The 18,596-nt window shown below is 37.9% G+C and overlaps 2 protein-coding genes across 2 annotated transcripts in view; one reads left to right on the forward strand and one right to left on the reverse strand.

Annotated features, from left to right (window-relative positions):
- The window catches only part of TEX11 (testis expressed 11), a 32,686-nt gene extending 15,792 nt beyond the window's left edge, over positions 1-16,894 (reverse strand). Inside the window, exons 1-12 of the mRNA XM_019474196.1 lie at positions 16,886-16,894; positions 16,091-16,175; positions 14,815-14,894; positions 14,063-14,182; positions 12,475-12,555; positions 9,905-9,990; positions 8,347-8,404; positions 7,256-7,351; positions 5,554-5,635; positions 3,403-3,481; positions 2,490-2,641; positions 1,655-1,740 (exon numbers count right to left, since the gene is read on the reverse strand). Of these exons, the coding sequence (XP_019329741.1) occupies positions 1,655-1,740; positions 2,490-2,641; positions 3,403-3,481; positions 5,554-5,635; positions 7,256-7,351; positions 8,347-8,404; positions 9,905-9,990; positions 12,475-12,555; positions 14,063-14,182; positions 14,815-14,894; positions 16,091-16,175; positions 16,886-16,894 (1,014 nt within the window). The remainder of the gene's footprint in view (positions 1-1,654; positions 1,741-2,489; positions 2,642-3,402; positions 3,482-5,553; positions 5,636-7,255; positions 7,352-8,346; positions 8,405-9,904; positions 9,991-12,474; positions 12,556-14,062; positions 14,183-14,814; positions 14,895-16,090; positions 16,176-16,885) is intronic.
- A 1,555-nt stretch (positions 16,895-18,449) lies between these two features.
- The window catches only part of NCBP2 (nuclear cap binding protein subunit 2), a 3,417-nt gene continuing 3,270 nt past the window's right edge, over positions 18,450-18,596 (forward strand). The window contains exon 1 of the mRNA XM_009287652.2: positions 18,450-18,494. Coding sequence (XP_009285927.2) covers positions 18,450-18,494 — 45 coding nt within the window. The remainder of the gene's footprint in view (positions 18,495-18,596) is intronic.

Genomic DNA, 18,596 nt, shown 5'->3' on the forward strand with positions numbered 1-18,596 from the left:
AATAAACACACACACCCTCACTTGGGTGATTAAACTGCCTATGTTTTCCCAAATTTAAAAAAAGTCATAGGAAATTAAAGATTTAGATAAGCAAGTATATCCTAGTGTAACCTTTCCCGCAGAAGAGCAATCATTGGTCCCACAATGCAGGTGATACTCATTAGGAGAGCTGACGCTTTACCTATTCCTACTCTTCCCTTATTCTTACGGCCATTAACAAAGACAGGACACTAGACTAGATGGGTCATTCGTCTGACCCAGAAAGGACATTCTTATGACTAAATACAAAACAGAAATATTATTTCAAAAAACCTCTCTCTTCATGATACAAAGCAACTGAAACTAAGAGAAAAAGACAAAAGTGTTTATCCCATTTAGACTGTGAACCTTGATGATACTCTGCTGAAGATGGTACTCCCCACTATTGTTCCAATTTGGACAGAGAATTTATTTCAAAATGAGAAGGAAGCTGTGTCATCAGCAAAATTCCTTCTTGACTACACAGATGAGAGGTAATAAAATGGCACGTTTTTCTTCATATATTCAAGAAATGAGTGTATGACAGAAACACAAGAGTAGAACATGAGCTCATCTTCCCCAAATACTGAAAGAATAAGAAGGTATCTGGTTTTGAGTAATAGAACATATATATACTCACAGTACGAATGTATATGAACTAAGATACAAAGTAAGCATCCAAAGCTACTTTATATAGGCTAAAAAGAAAATCAATGTACAAATGATAACACTTCATGCTCCTTAAAGCAACAACTGACTATCAGAGGGTAGGAATTGTAAAATAAACAGCTAAACGTAAAAAATATTTTCAGTTTTTTGTACCCTTCCCAGGACAGAACCAGAATGATGGGCTGTTGTGCTAGTTTTGGCTGGGATGGAGTTAATTTTCTTCACAGTAGCAAGTATGGGGCTATGTTTTGGATTTGTGCTGGAAACAGCCACCCCACCCCACCAGCGAGCAGGCTGGGGGTGCACAAGAAGTTGGGAGGGGACACAGCTGGCACAGCTGATCCCAACTGCCCAAAGGGATATCCCACACCATATGACGTCAGGCTCAGCATATAAAGCTGGGGGAAGAAGGAGGAAGGAGGGGACGTTTGGAGTGATGGCATTTGTCCTCCCAAGTAACCATTATGCGTGATGGAGCCCTGCTTTCCTGGAGATGGCTGAACACCTGCCTGCCGATGGGAAGTAGTGAATGAATTCCTTGTTTTCCTTTGCTTGCATGTGCGGCTTTTGCTTTACTTATTAAACTGTCTTTATCTCAACCCACGAGTTTTCTCACTTTTACTCTTCTGATTCTCTCCCCCATCCCACCAGCAGGGAGTGAGTGAGCGGCTGGGTGGTGCTTAGTTGACGGCTGGGGTTAAACCACAACAGCTGCACAGGTTCCTTGGCTGATCAATTCTGGCCATAACTGTTCCCATGTACAAACCTTGAGATGAGGCTACCTGAAACTTGATGTTGTAATGGAAAACAGCACCCAGCTGGATGAAAATAAAACTAGTGCCAACTGGAACAGGGATCTTAGTAACAGATTGCACTCTAACCAAAAGTAGACATACCAAAGATGTCAGAAAAAGCAGATATCCATTTTCACTGATACAAATAACAACACTACTGTTTGGTCCCAAACCTCATAATGTTTAGCAGCTCTGTCCCACAAGATGATGTGCAACCGGTTCAAGGCTTCAGGCAACAGCTGTTTCCCTGTATAATGACCTGAAAAGATACTGCAAATCATCACTTTACAAGAACTTTAAGCAGCACACTGAGAAGCACCTAAGAACTATCTGAGAAAGATTGTCCCATAGCCTACAACAAAGAACACTGACACAGCAATAGTTTCAGCCAGGACCCAGTGTTTCATACCCTGCTTCTGAAAACAAAACAAAAAAACAAACCACCAAACAAAAAACAAACAAACAACCCCCCCAAAAAACAGTGGGTAAGAGAGTAAGTATTTTCATGCTTGAACAATGTAAATATGGCTCTTGCACCTAGCTCGATGCTACGTAAAATACGGTCTGATTTCCAGCAGATCTGACAGTCAAAAAATACTATAGTGCTATAGGTGCAACAGGCCTGAAAAAGAAACTGTTATTCAGCTGCTCAAACAAGGATATGCAACCTGTTTTAATACTGACAAACAAAAACGCATTGGGCTGGATGGACAAAGTATTAATATTACACAGAACTTCTGATAAATGTTTCTAATCCCACCTGTATCAGTCACACACAGTCTACACTAAGAAGAAGGAATTTTTCTAGCAAGTGAATTTAACCCTGAGCTTTATCATGACTATCATTCATTATGGAAGTTGAGAGTTGCCATGCAAAAGAAACATAAGGGAAAACAGACACAAATAGAAAGAAAGATGAGAATAAGCAAAAAACTGAAAATCAGAATTCAAGACTTCAGCCAATTAAATCCAGCTTTCAGTAAACAGCAGCAAAAGATGGATACAGACCTATAATAATTTCTTCAACCTTTTGCTTAGCAAGTAGCTCCCTCTTATTATGCAACAGGAACTCAATGTGGAGCAGGGTAATTTTTCCAAGGTCAGGTGAAGACTCAAAGTGTTCAGGAACAGATTTCAGAAAATCAAAACCAACTGATTCCCTATTCACACAGATGCATTTTTAAGAGGCTGCACAAGAAGAGCTGTTAATTTTCCATTCTAAAGAGTAACATATTCACACCGTACAGCATGTTTCTCATTAACACTACTGGTACACAAGCACACTGACAGAGTGAGTCAAGGTATGAATTTACTGCAGTTCATCTATTCAGTAGTAACTTCCTATTAGCACATGCTTGTTCCACAGTATTCACAAGAGAGTTTACTCCTCACAATGAAAGAGTAAGAATTTACTGCAAGACAGAAGCATATACATAGGTAACCATGATGGAGCGTTCAACGGTGTGAAATTTCATGCCTCAATTTATTTTGCGGTAACTTGTTTATCACTGGTTTTCACAAGAATGATTCTAGGACTCCAAACTCTTTCATTCTGAGGGTTGGTTAGTTAATATGGAAGAAAGATTTCAGTCAGATAATTCTAGGCTCATATATATATTATTCCAGATACATTATTCCAGATATGTATTAAAACTACATAGGGAGAATCTTAATCATTCCAAAGTAAGGCTACAGAATTGCAGACTGCCTCTCAACATTATTTCCCATGCTGTTCTGCTGCTGCCATAATCTGTATCACCTTGCTATAGAAAAGACAGGCTCCCTCTCAAAACCGTTTACCTACCTCTGTGAGTTTTTATTTAAAATAAAGCATCATTGCATAATAGATGTTCTTTGCTTATAAAAGAACAACTACAAAGCCCAAATATTGTGTTCACCCCACTTAGTGATGCTTTCATACCTTCCATGCTCCAGCAGCAGTTTGGCAGTATTCAAACAAAAATCTAAAGACATCTCATGGTGCAGGAATTCTGCAACAGCTAGACAGAACACAAAGCAGTTGAGATTATTTAATCAACTTAGACACTTAACTGCTCAATTTACCATTTACCTCTTACAGCTTCTTTGGGAAGAAAAAAAAAAAACCCAACCAACACCCCCCCACACCCCCCCCACACCCCACCAGCCCCTGCCGCTCTGAGATTGCCAGCCACCTCAGGGTGCCGACGTTGTTGCCTTGCTCGCTCTCAACACCCCCCCACACCCCCCCCACACCCCGATATAATAGTTCTAAAACAAAAGGGAATAAAACATGTGTATTGTGCTTTGATTTTTCTTGCGCTGTACAATTAACGTAGTACTACAGAAAGGTGACAGACTGATAGCCCTGGAATTCTAGCCCTCTGTCTCTTTAAACAGGAACAGCATAGGCATTAGTAGCACAAACTTTTGCCTCAAGCTGCTTTCCATCAAAATGTCTCATCCTTGTCCAGCAGGAACCACTAATAAAACATGTGTATTGTGCTTTGATTTTTCTTGCGCTGTACAATTAACGTAGTACTACAGAAAGGTGACAGACTGATAGCCCTGGAATTCTAGCCCTCTGTCTCTTTAAACAGGAACAGCATAGGCATTAGTAGCACAAACTTTTGCCTCAAGCTGCTTTCCATCAAAATGTCTCATCCTTGTCCAGCAGGAACCACTTAAGACTGAGGTCAGTGCTCAGGCTGTGTGGTGGTATCACATTGCAATGGGAACTACTTAAGCCTAATGCCTTTAGCATCAGCTGTTGAACTGACTGGTGCTGATAAGTAGGTATCAGTTTTAGACCACTCAGATAAAGTTTAAAAATTGCTGGACTGTGCTGGATGGTTAATAACAAGATTTATACATTTGTAGCTTGGATGAGATCAGAGAAGGAACACATAGGGACGTGACTGTAACAGTTGTTAAAGGAAGCATTTCTAAGGCACCTGTGTACAAGTGCACAATACAAGATTTTAGTCAAATGCCTAAAACTTAGCAGGAACCTTCACTCACAAGAAAGCAAAGTTGCAGTGCATGGACACAACACTGCAAGCCATACAAGAAAAGACAGACATCTACTCATTAATAAACTTGCTTGAAAAACTGACTGGAGTCTTAGAGCTCCTAAATATAAGCAGAGTGTGTTCTCATAGGCAACACTATGGCTTCACAATTCAAACTGCAGAACAGAAGCCAACTATTGCAATGGTAAGTTTTGATAATTGTCCACTTGAAAACTGGCTAAATTCCCCAGGAGCAATCTGAAGTGGAGTTTCCATTCCTGCTAGTCTGGCAGCATTCAAACCATTCAGCTCTCCACAAGAAATTCCTCATCTCATCCTACATTTATTTCTCAGAGCATTCATTACGCATCTGATGCTTTCCAACTATGACGAGTACAAAGCCTCTCTTCCTTAAGGTTTCATTATTTATGGAAATAAATTTCTCCTGATACATTACCCTTTCTATATTAAAGTCCCCCCAAAAACTTTCTTCTCCTCTCATGCCAACAGAAAAATGACAAGTTTGAGGAATAAGGAGAAAAGAGTTTATATGCCCTAGATAAACTAAATAAACTCTGATAACACAGGTTTATAACCACACACTGATCAGCACTTGATGTCTCTTGGCCAAAATCTGCAAAATCACACACAGAGAATAGCAATGTTTCACAAGCCTTTCTTCTATGCTGACTGCATAAGAGACAATCCACTTTCACCCTTTTTGAGTAACCCTAGGCATATGTCTAAAATAAACCATACCTTTACATTGCTATATTTTCACTGTCTTCATTCTAACAGGCTTCAGAGTCTTCCCCCTTCCCTATTTCCAGCAAGTCTATTTAAATTCTCAACAAAAATAAAATCATGCTTAATTCAAACTTACATTAGCACCTGGATAACTCCTCTGTGAACACTGACTACTATGTCTCACACTCAAAAACCAGAACGACATTTAGCTAATGAATATTCCTCTAAAACACACAAGAAAGGGATTTATTTTCTTTTCTATCTACAACTCAGGCCGTCTTCTTGGATATGGAATAGTATGACCTTACTATGAAACCTACACAGAGCTGTGATACCTGAGTTGATATCTTCATCTGATGCTCCACTTTTAAGAAGAATTTTAACTTTCAAAAAAAACCCTGCTGGATGCAAATTCTCCTGCACAATGAAAAACAATACATTACTTGGACAGCTGTTTGCAGAATACAGATGCCGTGAGAGGCCGGCACATTCATAACACAGACAAATAGCAGGAAATCACATACACTCCACTGTATTCTTCAGTTCCATTTTAATGACTGAAGCAATAGGTAGGCAACTGGTAATATTTTCTTCTTAAATGCAGTGTGCATCTATTATTTATTCTTATACTGCCAAAAGACCGTAAGGACAATGAAAGCAAGAGATACGTGATTCTCATTTTACTGTGTCCCATTTCTGATACTTTTAAATAGAAGCTGAACAATACTGAATGATAGAAACATTTCCTGCTTTTCTATGTGTGAATTGGCTGGGTTACTCTAGAATTAATATGAGCAGAGTTCAAAGTAGCTTATAATAATACGAAATTTAGGAGAGAACAACAATGGGAGCAAATGGAAATAATGAAGACTGTATACTACAGCTCTCACTAAAACACTGCACATTTCAGACTCTAGAATAAAAATTTTCTTCTAGTTTTCCATACCCTCATACAATATCAAAACAGACATTATCAAAAATGACGAAAAAAACACTTTCCACCTCAAAAGGTTTTGCGAAAGTAAATACAATAAAAACTGCAAGGGCTTAGATACTGTAGTAGCATGTTATTTGAATGATTAAAATACACTGCCTTTTATCCTGATCTCACGAGCATGTGCATCATCATCTGTCTGAAAGTTTGAACAGCATATAGAAAACTGAATTTGAGCTTTCATTTAAAACAGGATTTTATACTTAAAACTTGTTTTGTATGAAACAGATAATGGAAATTTAAAAATGGTCAACCAAAGACAAATATAACTTTTTCAAATTTAAGTTACTCTAACCCAAAAAGATAGAAGCATAAAATTAATTCAAGTCTTTATATGGGAAACTGAATCTGTACAAGAGCAAAAGATCTCACTGTAGTGACTGCTTAGAGATATACGAACTTTCTTCAGGGTAGCTGGTACGTTTATACAGCTCATTTTTCAGGTTCCAGAAGAAATACAGTCATGTTAGTAAAGTGCAATAGCTAAATTAATTGTTTGAAATTAAAACTGATGTAGCATGGCTACAAAGCTTTCAAAATTGAACTCTGGCGCCTGCTCAAATATTTGTACAGATAATGAGATGGGGACTCAAAACATAGTATGGACATATCCATTATAACCCAAAGCAAGACAAAAGGTCTGGTGCATAAAAAGCCAGCTGCTGTAACTCTCAGGTGGACCACACTGTAGTTTATTCTGTTTGTACAGTTTTCATGAACACGTGCCAGAGAAATTTTAGTCATATTATCAAAGGACCATACTATTAATAGATATGAGGCAGCAAGACAGCTCTACATCTACACACGAAGAAGTATTATAAATATATAATATACTATATATACTATATTATACACTATATATACTATAAAAAAGCTGGGAACACCAAAACATACTTATGAGTATGAAAACCAAAGCAAAGCAAACACACCTCCGTCTGATGTCAAGGATAACATACCAGTGATTAATGTGGTCCATATTATGATGTTACTAAATGCTTGAGTTTCAACTATTGCACACCATAAATACAGTAACACATTACTACCTGATTTGCCAAGCTTATAGCTTTCAATGCCTTGTCAAGATACAGATTGCAATCCCACTCGAAATAGGTTGTAGCTAACAATCGCAGCACTTTAGCCTGGAAAGAAAAACAAACTGGAAGTTTAAATGCCATCTGAAGAGCAGGAAAAAATAGCCACATGTGAACATACATATGAATACAAAAGACTTAAAATTTAAGGTCTGGAAAAATAAAAGCTTTGCAATCCCACTCGAAATAGGTTGTAGCTAACAATCGCAGCACTTTAGCCTGGAAAGAAAAACAAACTGGAAGTTTAAATGCCATCTGAAGAGCAGGAAAAAATAGCCACATGTGAACATACATATGAATACAAAAGACTTAAAATTTAAGCTCATGAAAAATAAAAGCTCTTTGAGTCAAAAGAATGCCTGCCTGGTATCAGACATATAAAGTGATTGCTTAGTTCTGAAGCGTATCCAGTCCTCAGCACTGCAATTCACACAGGACATGAATCAACTAGAGTTCAGAGGAAAACAGAAGGGTAGCAAGGAAAATCAGAGATCTGGAAAAAACAGAATGAAAGAAGAAATTGAAGGAATAGGCGGTACAAACTTCACTGAGAGAAAAAAAAAACAACACAAAGACATACATTATAATGGCCTTCAAATATATAAATGATTTATAGGAAGAGGAAGAGATTAAAATCTTTTCCATATCCACTGTTGGTAGTAAAAGGAGTAATAGGCTTATGAATGAGACAGACGAACATGCATCAGAAATGACATAGATGTAACTGATGATGCCTTGAAAGAAGAGGAGGAAAGGAAGAAGGGATGACCTTTCAGGGTCTACTTCAGCCTTACTTTCTACAATTTAATTTCCGTGAAACAGTAGATTGAAATGTGATTTAAGGGCACCCATCAGTGACTGAACTCTCAGACTGACACTCATAGCAACTGAACTTGCAAGTTTGCCAAACTTCATAGCAGACAGTACTAAAGAGGAGGCCAAAGAATCACTGGTCAGGTTTGGCACAGCAGAGGCAGATGATACAGTGGAGTCAGGTTAACAAAATCCTCCTATTTGTAAACAGCAAATTCTCCGTTTCTTACCTGCATTTCTTTGCCAACAGAATATTTCATGTCCATCTTCCCAATGTCATAACTCTGGCTATAAAGGATAAGTGATAGTTAGAATTAAATGTGATGACAGAGATAAATTCAGCCAGTCTTCTGATATGTGCAACATTCCCATCCTTTTCCACTTCTTAACCAGCTGGAAACCATATATTATCACACAAACTTATCTCAGTACTCACTCTTACTAGAGAACAGAAAATTTTGGTTTCTTTCTAAATCCTCACATTAAAAATTGTACTCTGTCACTTTCTTCAACCTGTTGCACCACCTTCTGTAACATCTTCTATTCAAACATTTCAGTAGGCTTTATCAGTTTTAACCATAGGGGTTTTGAAGAAGCAAGTGTTCTCATTCTCACCTGACATATAATATAGTCATACACAAAAGTTATACATGACCTGGTCTCAAGATCACAGCAAATCAATAGCAGAGACAGAAACAGAACCTGGGAGTCATGATTCCCCATTCTTTTTCTAAAAGTTAAATGACAGCACAAAGGACCACCCAGGAGAAAACGCAGTGACAATTCCACCAAACCAGAGCTGATTGCAAATGCTGTGAATTAAGAACTGTTAGAAAGAAAAACATAACTGGACATTTGTTTCCTAATCTAATATATTCTCAGTACAGGGAAATCTTAACCCACTAGATGGAGCTACATCTCTTTCTCCAGATAATTATTTGCACTTTGCAAAGGCTTATTTCCTCCTCAAGTTTTGTCATCAGGACTTGGTATTTAATCTTTCACAAGAATAAAATATAAAATAATCTCCAAAGCACCAGCTGTAATTAATTCTAAGCATTTCTACAAATCCTCTTTGACAACATATGTGACCATAACTATTTTGAATTTGATATTTTGCCATTCATTTTCTTCTGACTATTTAAAAGAAAAAGAACAAGAAGAAATAAAAACAAGTTTTCTGAGCTGAAGCTGTGACGTTGGCATGAGGATACTCTTCCCAATAGCCTACATTTTTTCTTCCTTAGTACCACCACATTACTTATTTGGATCCTATCCAAACCATCTGTAACTATTCCTTTTTCACCTTGATGCTTGTGTCTTTCATCAGTCAAGGACTTGCTCTCAATGAAACACTTCCTTTATGAGAAATTCAAATACTGTTTAAAACAAATCCATTCAAAACCGGTCAGAAGAATTTGTCTACTCTTTTCCAAAGTTTTCAAATCCCTTCACTATCATTTATGAATGGCACAAGCACTGGGAACAGCGTCTTCATAAAAATAATCTCTTTGGAAGATGTGTTAGGGAGAGAATTGACGAGAACCATGGAAAGACGACTTTCATTCTAATGACATGAAAATCGATGTGGAAAGCAGACATAAACGTTAGGCAACAGAGTAAGACAGTCACTAAGTATCTGCTTAAATTAGTTAATTTAGTTCAGCTAAAATCTTGTATTCTCACAATTTTAATTAAACCTCTACTTTCCCTTGCTCCCCCCTCTCCTTCACACATATTTTTACATCTCAAAAGCAGGATTTTATTTTGTTTGCCTTTGCACATTACCTGAGCCAGAAGGAGCTCTGTTCATACCTCTTCCATTCATAGGTTTCCACTCCAAAATTGTAACAGAGGATTGACAGGTAACAGGTCTGCAATAAAAGACTCCTGCTTCTATAATGTTCTTGTAGAAACATCATTAGATCTATGGCACTCCAGTCTCAGGTTCTTTAAAATGCATTTTACTTTAAAGATATATCCACTGTTATCACTTCTGACCTTATACAAGGGGATATTGAACATGACTAAAATGGAATCATTAATTGTGTGGGCAAGTGAAGCATCATTAACCAGTCCAGGACATGAAAAACAGCAGGATTCTTGAAACAGATGAGGTAGAATAGTTCCTCAAGAAATCACACTGAAAGCACTAGAACTGTGTAAAGTAAACAATAAAAATTAAAACTTGAGAGGAAAAACAGAATATTACAGCTTCACTCTTAAAAATGACAGAAAAGTTTTACATAGTTAAGTGAAGAGGACTCTACCTCTTCCATGGTAGGCTTCTTCCCAGCATGTCTCTTTGGGGTTAAAAAAGGATCATCCACATTATAAGTTTTAGGAGAAAACTGTTTTTGAATGCTTGGTTATTCAGAGCACTCTTGCTTTCTGTTTTATCAGTCAGCCCTGACAATGTCTGTTAGTAACAACCTGTCTTTCCTTTGAAATGATTTGCAGCTGTCATGTTGTCCAAAGAAGAGACAGAAAAGTCATTTTATATGCTAACAGGCTGCCAATATTTACATCCATTTTGCCTCTGCAGTAACTTTCTTTTCCAAGTACAAATGTTTCTTGCAAGGGACTACAGATTTCAAATCCTCAGGCAAGAATGAGAGGTAGCACATCTTGCTTCAAATTTATTATCTCATTGCAATCCAGAGACAAAAGCACAGATTCAGCATGCATGAACAAAAAACCCCGATCACTCTCAGATGCGAAACCCTCACTTTTCATAAGTTCATTTGTGAACGTTTTCTTTCCAGAACAGAAAGTTTATTGTATTGAGAGGGTTTCATGCAAAGTGTTTAGCATAACACTGTAGGCATACTGTGGCATACCCCAGTCATTTACTTGCATGCTTGGAAAAGATGTATTTCAAAGGATAATTAAAATACTATTTCAGTGAACGACTGTGTTCCAGGCGTCAAGCGTAACACTAAATATCCCCGTAAACCTGGCACCTCTCTGAACAACAAGTGTTTGGAACAATTCTGGCATTTCACCCTGTAAGGCAAGAGTTCCCAGTTATGGTTCATAGATGATCCACAAGCTGCAAATCCTCTCCAGCAGATCTGCGGTACCATACATTACCATAATGCAATAATCTCCTTGTGATACTCTGCAAGCACTCTCTGGTACAATGGGAGCCTGAAAGAGTTAAGGACTGATGGCTACCTAGCGGTCCGAAAGTTTTTAAGTCAATCACTAGCTCTTTCCTTTCTTCTCATTCTTTAAATACCACTCTTTAAACCAGAAGTAAATTGCATCTCTCATGATCAGAAAACTTCTCCTTGTCTGCATCAGTGCTCCTGGTTTGTGAAGAGCATTCATCATGAGAAGTTTAATATTATTTAAAAGAGGAGTTTAAGCGGAAAGCATGAAATTCATTTAAAATGAAATGAGGAACAGTAATGCAAAGATCCCAGAGAACATTTTCAACAATTCACAGTGAGAAGCTCTGCTCTTATGATTCAAATCAGAGCTAGACCCCTGCAACTGACTTAGTCACTCAGATGCATTGAACAAGGCCTGCAGATCACAAAAACCAACTTAAAACTGGTTAAAAAACCAATTAAACTCCAAACATATTTCCCTTTCAGAATTCACATCTACCCCTTTGAATTTTATTACCTGTACCACAGAGACAGGAACAAAATGTTTCCTAAATATTGGGAAAACATTAAAGTAAGCAAATAAAAATAAACGTGGGGAAGTCTATTCCGATATAAACATGAGACTTTCATCTTTGCAAACAAAGAACTAGTCAGCATATGCTAGAGTTTGTTTTCTTTGAACATTGTTCTGTGACACAAGAACTACAAAACACACTGTTTAGTGCAATGGGAAACCTCCATTCATAGCTCTACAGCTTCATGAAGATGAAGATTAGTACTGAGGGTAGTGATAGACTTGTATATCAAAAACTTAGTAACTCAGCTCTTCTCTTGACCCATCTGTCTCCAGACAAAAGTTCACATGGTACAAGTGAAGAAGCAATGTACAAGATCAAGATGTAAAATGCAGCTGGTTCTGTAGAATAGGTGGTATATTCAATTTAGAAATCTTTTTGCTTTGCTTGTTGATTTGTCTTCTCTCATTCTTTAGGAAGAGTTTATCATTCTATTTCGAATGATAAAACTATGAGAAACAAGAAAAAAAAAGAACTTTGAGAAAAAACCTGCTGTTTTCACGCAAAGTTTTTAGTAAGAAAATCTCAAAGAACAACCAACCACAGAAGAGATACACAGTTCAGAGTACTTTTCAAATGTTACATGGCATATGTCATTCTTTAACATATAGAGAAGAAAGCAGATTTTCAAAGTTTGGAATGATAAAGAAGGGATGATTTCACTTACCTCTTTTGGCAACTTCATCAACATATCTTTGCAGCGCTGCACGCACATCACCGCTTTCTGAAAATCCCCTTGAGCAACTGCCTAAGAAAGCAGTAGAGCATGCCAACAGTTAGTGAGCAACTTGTCTTTAAAATTCATTAAAAGACTGATTCCCTAAAATAGGACTTGGGTTTTTCACATTCAGTAAAGCTAGGTTTGGGATTAGATATCTGTGCCTATAGTACTGTACATTCTTATATAATTCTGTATATTTCTATGTATGATATCAGATGATAAAGACACCGAGCAAAACACTGCAGTCCTTAGGTAGTGTGAAAAGGCCAGATGCATGGGACAAGTTCATTCAGTTGTTAAGATGATACAACAGTTCAGCAAACCTTAAACCACCTCTCCAATAATTTAAGGTCCTCTTTTGTCTCTATAATCAAATTAAAAATTTTGGCCACTGCTTTGGCCTGTTTAGGGAAGCCCTTCAGAATTTTGGAGATAGTACTCCCCTTCTAGACACTGAGGTCAGTGGGGTTGTCAACAAATGCAGGCAACTACATTTTCTCATACTTACACTCATATGTCTGTAATACTCTATAGCATTGATAAAGTACTCAGAAACTTCAGTCAGGCACAACAACGCCTCACAAAACTTAGAATTTCTAAATTACATGCTTCGAATTATTGTAACTTGTGTTATTGATCCCCTAGAAAACCTTTAGCACTTTTTCAGACTTCTCTTACATTGCGCTAGGCTTTTTTTAATAATTATCACCATGATTCTTACCTCACTGTATGATGCCAGAGGTTGAGACTTTAAAGAAAATATCAAATGTCATGGAACTCACTATTTCCAGATCTTGTAATTTTATACTGATTCTCTCACTGTTTAAAGCCTTTACATGTGGAAAGCAGCATGTATGAGGTCATGGAAGAGAGGGTATTCATGTATAGGAAGATCTCCCTCTGATGGCATATAATATTAATAGCTTTGATGAAGTTCATGAGTTTGCAGAGTCATGAAAATTGTAAGTTACAGAAGACTTTGCACATGTGACTTATAATATCTACTTGTTAGATATGAACCTTGGCTATCTGCAGCCATGTTGAATACTACCTTTATATACTTTCAATCAGCCTAGCTGCAAATACTAGCACAGTACGATAGGCGTTCCAAAGTGACTAGTCTTGCTGTGTACATGTTACACGAATGCAGTTTGGGGGACCCAGGCCCTACACCAGTCCTATCCCCCTTCTTCAGTCAAGCACAGGACACCTTTGGAACTGACACATTTATGATTCAGAAAGGCAGCTGTTTGTTTTATAAACAGCCATGCTAGACAAATCATAGAGCAACAAATCTGAACTAGAAGATATAAACACCACAGCAGAAATGATAGCAATAAATTAGGCAAATTAAAAATCATTAAATGATTGCAACACTGAATGTGAACACAAGATCTGCTATCTTACATCTAAGTGAAGGAAATATATCCCTCAGCACGTCTTCAATACCAAGCATTCATACATCTAATAACTGGGCCAGAGTTTCCCTCTATACCCATAGTGACTTATAAGGAAAACTGGGAAGAACACATACTGATTCAGCCTGGTAAGAGAGTACTTTGAAGAGGTTCTTCTCCACATCAGCTTTGTGCACATGAATATCTGCTTCACCATCGCTCCCCTTAAGTAACTTCGCATACAGTTTTTCTATACTCTGGAAAACAAAGCATAGGCATCACCCATGGAACTTACAAATAGGTGTGTTTATAAGAAATTAAAACTGGAAAAGAACTTACACTCATGGCAATCTCTAGAAATCCATCGGCAAGATCAGCTTTTCCAATATCTATCCATCCTTTCCCAGTTTTCATAGACATCTGAAGGAGAAAATGATAAGTGCTTTGTGAAAATATAGTCACTTTCAAGAAAGGCAATGTTAGATCTCATCTTGTTGATGCACATATCTAGTGTAGGAGAGGGGTATTTCAGCTCTTCGATTTCTGACAAGCACCTCTCACATCTGAATGAAGTCCTTAACACTTAGAGGCAGCGTAAGACTTATGGTGCCCTACTAGACAATATTATAAGATACTGAAATAAATGAATATGCTGCTCATATAACATTTTACCGTATGACAAAGATGTGATGCTAACCGCACTATCCAGAAATTCCTAACTGCACTGGCTCAGCAAGGTATGCCTGTGATAATACAGGTCCCCCTTCAGCATGTATATTCCCCAGACTACAGGTACATTTCACTCCCTTTCCAAAGCAACCATAATAGGGTTTGAAGGTTTCCCTTGGTGATCAACTGTACTTTATTGCTCACCCACCATTAGCCTTACCAAAATCTGTCTTCGAATAGTTCCCTCCAGAGGATCACTGCCTTCACAAAGGCACACCAGTCTGCAAGCAACAAACCGTACTGCAAGAAAACAGTGCAGACATTCGTAAGTTCCCTTTTCTCTTTTTTTTTTTTTGAAAGTCAGACCTTGCCATATCTGAAAGACTGCTTGCCATTTTAAATTACAAGAGAAAAATTTGAAAGCTTCAGGAGTCAAAGCAGTCTGAATTTTAGCCAAGCTGCTTAAAACTGCTTTTTAGACAATAAGAAAAAAAAAATATTCTCATCAAAATACCTATTAAACACTTTAGAGAGAGATTAAGTTAAATACATGGTATTCAAAGACTTAATTACATTGCAGGTGCTTACAGTAACATGTCTTGAGAGCCTCAAAATAGCCTTCAGCAAAATAGGGAAATGAAGTTTAATAATCTTTACATTTTCAAAGTAAAAAGCAAAAATATTTTCAGGCCTTCCATCAGCCTTTCCATCAGGGATGGAAAAGACACCACTTAATGTATTTAAAATAGCCTCTCCCTGGCCCTTCAGCTGTAATACAAGATCTGAGAACATTACGCTCTACAATTACTACTTATTTTGTGTAAACTTACCCTTTTCCCTTTACCTGATATAATTTATATGATGCAGATTATACATAATTTTGACTATAATCCCTCAAGACAAAAATGTAGGCCAGATATTGCTATCTTGCAGAACCACATAAAGAACAGGCTGAGGGAAAAGACCAAAAGCTCACTTCTCCTTTCCCCCAGCCCTGCCCCTGGCTCCAAGCAAACCCACCAGCTGTGTACCTGGCTAAAGCAGAGAAGTAAAAAGAGGATTTAGAGGTTTTCTGTGTGTAAACATTGATGAGATAGTTACGTTAAAGAAACAATCTCACTTGATATAAATTAAGTGACCAACAGTCTAAAATTTACATCTATGTTATTTCCATACATTTTAGATTAAATCCATAGCATTAGAAGGCAAATTACAGCTTCCTTCGGTCACATCACCTCTTTACTGATGCTCTGGCACAGAAAGAGTGATAAGAATGTCTACACTGATTCTGTGTCACAAGGAGATCACTATTACACCAGGATGCTCCTTCCCGAACTGTTTATACAAGCCCACCTGTGTATTTTCCTCTGTTTACACCCTATCTGCAAAGATCCAAACAAATCTAGAGCACTACATTCATGCCCGTCAGCAGAGTTTTTCCTTTTTGTGCTACAGCACACAGAACACATTTAGGAAGGCATAGAACACATACATACGTTTAGCTCTTTGCTCATCATTGACAACAGAACCCATGTGTTTGGTCACAGCCCAGTTCCACAGGCTTATTGCACCCTCTTCAACCTGAGTACGAGAGAATTCCATTAGATTTAATTTTGTCCTGGATTTGGGTCATATTGAAATTTACTACTGGAAAAGAAACCATCTTTCATGTGTATCACAGTAATGACCTGTCCACATGTTTGTGCAACTTCCTTTTATGTTGGAGTCAAAGGTGTGAGTTTTCCATGAAACTGTTACATGATCCCACAGGGAGATCTGGGATAGTGACCTGAAAACAGGCATGCTGAATGGACCACATAGCATTTCTTCAGCTAAAAGTATGGATCATTCTTTTCTATAGATCCATCGTTTCAGAAGAATTAGAAGCAGCTGGCAGGAAGCACATACTCTTTTCATAAGTGTATTTCATAAGATATATTCAGTCTTATAGAAGACTATTTCACATCTTCTAAACACGAGAGCACTTCTAAGATGAAGCAAGGTAAGAAAGAACATGACTGTGTAAATCCAAGGCTGACAAGACCTGAAACTAAAAAGAACTAATTAATCATATGACCAATAGCACATATATGTGACATCATCCATCAGTGTGTTCAGCTCCAATTTGAAATTATGCATAATAGTGAATTCTGTAAGTGAAGTGGTGGACTTTAGAAACATTCAAATATGTTTCTAAACAAATCCCATTAATCTGTCATATTACCGAAATGTCTGAATGTATGTTTCTATCAAGTCCTTTTCCAAACTTAACAAAACATGACCTCACTTACTCTGTCCATCTGGGATGAAGTTTTCTCACAAACACTCAGATACAAAATTTGTGCAATAGCACATCACCATGTCCAAAATACAACTGATTCACTGGCAGTTTTCAGAATACCTTATATACATTTTAAACAGATGTTAAAAAATTTGAAGAGATTGGAAAAGAGCTGTAAGAATTGTATCAGGTTGGAAAACATATCTATAGTAAGGCTTCACCTCTTTTGCCTATCAAAAAAAAAACCTTAGTAGTTTAATTATTCTAATAATACCTACATCGGGAAGCTTCTGCTATTAGCAAACAAAGAACAAAGGCAACTGACTATATACTCCTGTTAGAAAGATGATGCAGTCCTACATAAAGGCAATAAGCTCCTTTAACAACCCACCTTGAAGGGCTGCACTTTCCATCACTTCAAATCCTAGTTTCCACGGCAGATCTTGCCTAACTAGGAGACATTTTACGACCCCTCTTATTGAAGAGATCAGATTACAAATTAATGATTTCTCCTTTAAAAATAATTTAGCCCAACTGATTCAGGAAGAACTGAAGGATACTAGTTCTATGCTCCTGTATTTCTTTACAGACTGCACTAAGTGTACTTTCTGTTGTGACACTTGCTAACCTATTTTGCTCCTTGTCACAAATTTAGGACTTTCAAAATCAGTCTTCCTTAGATGATAATCACTGAGTTAAATCTCCCTTCAAAATATAATTTTGGAGGAAAAGGTTGGACAATATCTCAGCTGGTCTTGTTTTTATTCCAGATTCATATATTAGTCATCAGACTTCTTTTTGAAAAAGGCCTTTTAAAGATGATGTTTACTACTTTCTAAGTACTCCTCTAGAAGAAATACACAGAAGGAAAAAAAACTAAAATTAAAGGCAATATAAACAACCTAATTCACTTTTATAATGTATGAAAATGAGTACTCCCCACTCTAATATTAGGTACTGGCTTTACCAGACAGTTAAAATGACATGCTTGCTTGTTTTCTTCTTCCTCAAGTATCTGCTATCATCGGAATCCACATACAGGATGAGAAGGACCTCTCCTCTGACCCAGTACCAAATTCAATGCATCAGCGCTCTATGCTTGCATTTTTACTTGAAATTACAATCAGATACGACTAGAAAATTGAAATAATAAAAACCTTAAGATCACTAAGATACCAGTAACTTCTCCCATTATGATGCACACTTTTACATTTAGGATCAGCATTTTGCATTGACTTTTTAAATGTAACATTTTCTGCTTTATTTTGGACTTCCACACTATTGGGTCAAAAGATGAAAAAATAAACTGTTTTTTTTAAATCCCAATAGCGTCAGAGTTAAACGTTTCACTTCACCGCAAAGATGGGAAGCAAGAGCAGGTGCTCGCAGAGCTGCAGGAACTGCAGCCACCCACCCAGGCGAGCGCTGCCGTGTGGTGTGAAGCACGTGTAACCCCCATTTCTTCAGGCGGGCTGGAGGGAGGCATCGGGCTGGGAGGCTCTACCTCAGCCGCGCTCCCATCCTCCTCAGAGATGCTCCTCGCCGCCTGGAAGAGCTCCTCGGTGAGGGCGGCGATGCGGGACGGGGCCTCCTCGCTCAGCAGCTCCCGCACCAGCCCTGTAAGACAGGACGAGAGGGGGGCGTGAGATACAGCCCAACAACAGGCGGCGGCTCCCAGGCGCTTATCGGGAAGGGAGCCCTCGCCCCGCGGCAGGCGGTAC

This window comes from Aptenodytes forsteri, unplaced genomic scaffold (assembly GCF_000699145.1).
Source record: "Aptenodytes forsteri isolate BGI_AS27 unplaced genomic scaffold, ASM69914v1 Scaffold265, whole genome shotgun sequence".
Classification (NCBI taxonomy): domain Eukaryota; kingdom Metazoa; phylum Chordata; class Aves; order Sphenisciformes; family Spheniscidae; genus Aptenodytes; species Aptenodytes forsteri.